Source organism: Triticum urartu, chromosome 6A, assembly GCF_056163025.1.
Source record: "Triticum urartu cultivar PI428250 chromosome 6A, HENAU_Tu73, whole genome shotgun sequence".
Lineage (NCBI taxonomy): Eukaryota > Viridiplantae > Streptophyta > Magnoliopsida > Poales > Poaceae > Triticum > Triticum urartu.
Window position 1 is genome coordinate 539,042,491 of NC_141878.1, and position 5,236 is coordinate 539,047,726.

Consider the following 5,236-nt stretch of genomic DNA (forward strand, 5'->3'; position numbering starts at 1 on the left):
TACTAGCACAGTGCCCGTGCTTCGTTACGGAGTGAATCTCCGACGCGTAGAGTTACCAGCACATGCTCCTTTGTCTGCGTACAAGCCAGCGGGCGGCCGCTGGACGATGAAAAAGGAGGTACGTGAACAGGAATTGGTCGAGTCGAACAAGCTAATTGTCGATGATCGACATTCAGTTCATGTCATGTGCATGAGAGATCCTGGCAGATTTGATTGACCGGAGGCTCACTGATTTAAACATATTCCCCAGCAATAGCATCTAGTGGAGTACATAAACCCTATAATATTTCTCTGCATTTTCAATTCGTTACAAGATAATTATTTGGTAGTTTTACACGCAGCTCCCGTATCATCTAGACACTTGTTTACAGCCCATATACATACACCGCACCGTGATAATATATGAGGTCAGCAATCCAGCGACCCACGTCCACAGATATGCATCTTCCAGTCAATCAATCTAGGAGTTGACGACGTTGCACTTGTTCCTGATCTGGCCGCTGGCGCCGGTGAGGACGCCGATCTGGCCCATGCGCTTGATGGAGTTCTTGAAGTGGTCGAAGAAGACGCCGTTGTCCTGCAGCTTGTCGACGAGCGCGGCGGCGCGGCCGTTGGTGAGCAGCGTGGCGTCGGAGGTGAACATCCCCTGCCGCGCCTTGAGGTTGACGAAGTAGTGGCTGTCGAAGGAGGTGCTGCTGGCGGGGTCCATGGGCACCACCGTCGTGTTGTCGTTCGGGTCCTGCTGGTTACGCCTGCACTGCCCCTGCAGCCCGCACACATAAAATGTCATGTAATGATGATATGATTACTTACTTAGGATGCTAGGTGCTGATTAGTAGGAGTAGTACGTACCTGGAGGAACTTGGCGTAGGGTGGGTTGAGGGAGGGGTCGGTGTCGGTGGGGTTGTTCTTGCCCGTGAAGTTGAAGAGCCTGGAGCTGAAGAGGTTGCAGTTGCCTATTCCGATAGTGTGTCCGCCTAGAGTGGTCACATGTTAAAAAAAAGGGTTAAATTATGCAGCATAAAAATACAAGCACTCCGAAAGGGGAATTAGTATATTTAGTCTACTACTCTCTTCGATCCAAATTTATTGACTTAACTTTAGTACAACTTTAGATCGAAAGGATTATATAAACACATTTAAGCTATGCAGTAGTACATCTTTTCTACCACGCCATGTTTTTCTCTCCGCTGCTGCACTGTTCGCCACCTTTTGCGCGTGCCGTTCATTCCCAAACGGCCTCACTGGATTCAACTGTACCAACTACCAGGAAAGTACCTCCAACTAAATTTTTTTGGAGCAACCCTCCCAATGGATCGTCCCCAGATCAGTAGCCCGGTTTTGTTGTTAACGAACTTTGTGGTCTTGTCACCTTCAGGAATCATTTCAGCCCAGCTAAGCAGAGTTCTGGCTCGATTTCTTCACTTTACCATTTTCCAAAGAAAAATATCGACCATAAGATGATAAGGTCAATAGAAGACTAGAGTCACGGAACTTCAAGACTAGAGTCGTGGAGTTCAAGATTAATGAAGTCATCATTGGCATTATTCCACTATCGGTGGAACATCATCCACGCTAAGATCGGGCTAGACCAAGAACTTCCTGAAGGTTAGGCAAACCGGCAGCAAGTCGAATATGTTTAGGATGTCAACTTTTCATGAAAGAAAAATCACATGAGGTAAGGCGTCGAATGACCAACAACTCCATGCAGCTGCGGGAGAAAGCGGGATGCGATTTGCCCATGACCGAAAGAGAAATCCAATTTAATGAGGCACATTTTTTTGAATGAAAATTTAATTTAACGAGGCACACGATGTTAAATCAGGGGTTTGATCTCTAGTGGATTTGTAGGTGCAACCGCTCTGGTAATCATTCTATTCTTCACTTAATTTCCATTTACTTCGTGTCTGAATGTGACTTTTCTACCTTATCCGTTAGGATTCTTTTACTACTCCTAGATAGCACGAAGTAGGATACACCATCATAAGCATGCATGTACATGACACTAATGGACTTTCCGCTGATAAAAATCCACCAAGTCACCACAAGCTTCTTATCATGGACAAGCACTCCACAGCCACACAAGCAACACCGTGATGCTTTAAAACTCTATACTTGAAGTGTGAGAATCTCACGTTGGCACGGTTACTTTTGGACATTCCCACAGTTACACGTCATAACGTAAACTCACGATGCTCCAACGACCTCGTCTAGCAACGGTAACACCTCTACTACTTGTCAACATAGGTCTACAAATAGGGACGTGCATTGCTAGCACCACACACCTATCATCATTAAGGAATCCGTGATTTATGGCGAGGGGCAAGCCGACGTGTTTCGCAGTTGCAATCAATCAATCGAATTTGATTGTAGAGCTACGCTGCCTGCAACACAAGCACAACTGACCATCGATGGTACGTACGAGAGGTATGGGAGAAAGAAAAAGGAATCAATTCCGGGAGAAACGGATCGGCCACCGACGGCTTCGTCCGCTTTCCAGCGGAGCTAGCAAGCAGTCGTTCTCAAACACTGTGGTGATATTAATTAGTCGTCGTGTTGCATGCAACTGCACATGATGTGTCACGAGGCATGTCCTCTTTTTGGCGCAGTAGCAAAATTTCAGTAATAAACACTAAGCTTAGCACTATACGTACATTCTTATTCTATAAAAAACACTATACGTACTTTCGTGAACAACAACAAGAGGTGGGCAGTAGCAAAAGAAAAATCAAGAGATGGACAGTACTTCCTCATTATACGTACCACTACACGAATGACTTATTCACCTTAGATCGAGCAAGCAAATGCATGCATGATCATTTATGGCCAGCAGCTGCATGTGCCAACGCATGGTCGTCATCGCAAAATAGTGTTGTGCGTACGTACGTGTACCTCTCCAGCATAACTGTATGCACGCATGAACGCTGCATCTACGTACGTTAACGACCATGCCACGTGGATGTGGTACGCACCTGAGAGGACGACGAGGTCCTGGAGGCCGAGGCCCTTGCCGGAGAAGTTGGTGAGGAGAATGTCGAAGGTGGAGGACGGCGCCGGGATCTCGTTCAACGCCTGCGTGTCGCTGGACACGGTGCCGTCCCGCCGCCCCGTCTCCACCTCCCACAGCTTCTTCCCGTACTGGAACGACACCGAGTCCCGCGCCGCCAGCGCCACGATGTCGGCGCACGAGACCACCCCCGGGCACGCCCGCTCCAGCGCCGCCTTCACCTCGTCGATGACCTCGAACCCGGCCAGCGACAGGTTCGGCGGCGCGTCCTTCTCCGCCGTGTTGGTCGGCGAGTCCAGAAGCACCGACGCATCGCACCCCTATACACCAGAAAACAACGTGTAATTAAATTGGTCGCATCAACTTGCCAAACAAACATAGACATGCACTGACTACTGCGCCTACCCTGACGAAGCAGTCGTGGAAGAACATGCGGAGGAACTTGGCGGCGAGCTCGCGGTTGCCGGCGACGTGCTTCCACACCACCTTCTGCGCGATGTCCTCCGCCTGCGGGCAGCTCTTCTTGTAGAAGCCCTTCTTCAGCCCGGCCGCCTGCGCCGCCGCAATGCTGACGCTGCCGGCGACGACCAGTGCCACGGCCACCAGGCACACCATGCCCTTCATCATGTTATTACCTAGGCTACCTCCGAACAAATGGTCTTTGGTGTGAGTTGACGAACGAGACCTCTAGATAGCAAGCTCTATATATAGCTCCCCTCTCTCTAGCTAACTTTAGGTGAATCGGTGAAGACGTGCACATCACACATGACACACATGCATATACCTGTATTACTTAGTATAGTACCATACTTAGTATAGTACCATCGCTGATACGACAACTATATACTTGCCTAAGGGCATCTCCAACGGCAACCCATGAATTTCCTCCCGAATCCGTCCGCGGATAATGAAGACCAATCCACGGACATAGATGCAGGAGAACGCCATCCAATCGTAGCCGCATATATTTCAAACTCTTTTTCAACGAACATGATGAAATTCATGCAAACAAGGCCGGATTACATATAAACATGACGGATTTAATACAAATCGGGTGAAAATGATTCAACTAAAAAGCAAAAACTATATGCACATACAGCTTCACTCCCACGACACGAATACTCTACGGCCGGCCGCGGCGGATCCTTTTGTCTTCCCAATGTATAGCAGCCCGCTAACCGGACTGCTGGGAGTCCCGGATGCATATTCTTTATGTCAATTTGGTGAAGACATACGCATCACACATGACACATGCATATACCTGTATTACTTAGTATAGTACCATCGCTTACACGGCAACTACATACTTGCCTAATTAAGATAGCAAACACACCTCATTAATAGATGTATTGTTATGTTTGATTGGGTTTATGTTACATACTTCGGGTATGCATGGGCATGCTTTAGGTCTAAGTCTCTCTCTCCAATGGAGAATACTTTATACGTACGTACTGCGTACCTATGTGTGTGTGTGTGTGATTGTTGAGCGTTTGACGCCCTTGTCGTGGGATTAATGTGGGCTTTATTAGTTTCTCAACCACCACCCGTTATCGGAGGCGATCATGATATGACGTGAACATTTCAACGTCGATCTCTAGCTAGCTACTCTAGTACTACGTGCCTACACCAGCTTCATCACTTTATTTCTCGATTACGTTGCAAATTTACATCCATTTTATCACCTCTTCTGTGCTTGCCCACATTATCGGTGCCATCAATATATCCGAGGCAAGCTGTTGTGCGTAACGTGCATGTCACAAAATTGGTCAACAAGTGATTTGATCGAGCAGTGCAGGACAATCGATCGTTGCCGCTCCCCAGCATGCATTAAACTTTGTTGTTAGAGGTTGTGAGCGTAGTACAGAGAATAAAAATAATAGTATGGTGTGATGTTACGTGGACCCGCTAAGAGATACTAATAGTTAATTAGCCCATGCACGAGACTTGTATGACTTGTGGTTGAAGCATGGCAAGGACACGAGGCCTAGCTAGAGGTTGGTTTCATGCATGTCCATGGCCAACCACCTGGTAGCCGTGCAGCATCTCTAGCCACAGCCCACAGCTAGCACGCCCTCGTTAGAGGCCGCCAGGCCGGACATATGTGTTAGCCCAGGTGCAATGTGCTTTAAGACACAGATGGTAGATTAGCAGTGTCGGCGAGCGTCCGGTCATAGTGCACTGTTGAGATGAACAGACAGATCTGAGCGAGGCTCGTCTTGTTCGCGACGG

General features: G+C 48.1%; 1 protein-coding gene across 1 annotated transcript; it reads right to left on the reverse strand.

Annotated features, from left to right (window-relative positions):
- Positions 1-263: 263 nt before the first annotated feature.
- LOC125514785 (peroxidase 56) lies at positions 264-3,686 on the reverse strand. The gene is made up of 4 exons (XM_048680136.2): positions 3,413-3,686; positions 2,973-3,327; positions 853-977; positions 264-763 (listed from the first exon to the last, which is right to left on the reverse strand). Exons 1-4 carry the CDS (start codon positions 3,632-3,634, stop codon positions 461-463), a joined length of 1,005 nt encoding a protein of 334 aa, XP_048536093.2. The 5' UTR covers positions 3,635-3,686; the 3' UTR covers positions 264-460.
- Between the last annotated feature and the right edge of the window lie 1,550 nt (positions 3,687-5,236).

What these genes read in the sequence shown, in the direction of transcription:
- LOC125514785 (XM_048680136.2), bottom strand. Translation starts at nt 3,634, where the DNA reads ATGATGAAGGGCATGGTGTGCCTGGTGGCCGTGGCACTGGTCGTCGCC. An exon ending in GGACCTCGTCGTCCTCTCAG is followed by an intron (nt 978 to 2,972) that starts GTGCGTACCACA and finishes TGACCACTCTAG; the next exon opens with GCGGACACACTATCGGAATA. An exon ending in CCTACGCCAAGTTCCTCCAG is followed by an intron (nt 764 to 852) that starts GTACGTACTACT and finishes TGCGGGCTGCAG; the next exon opens with GGGCAGTGCAGGCGTAACCA.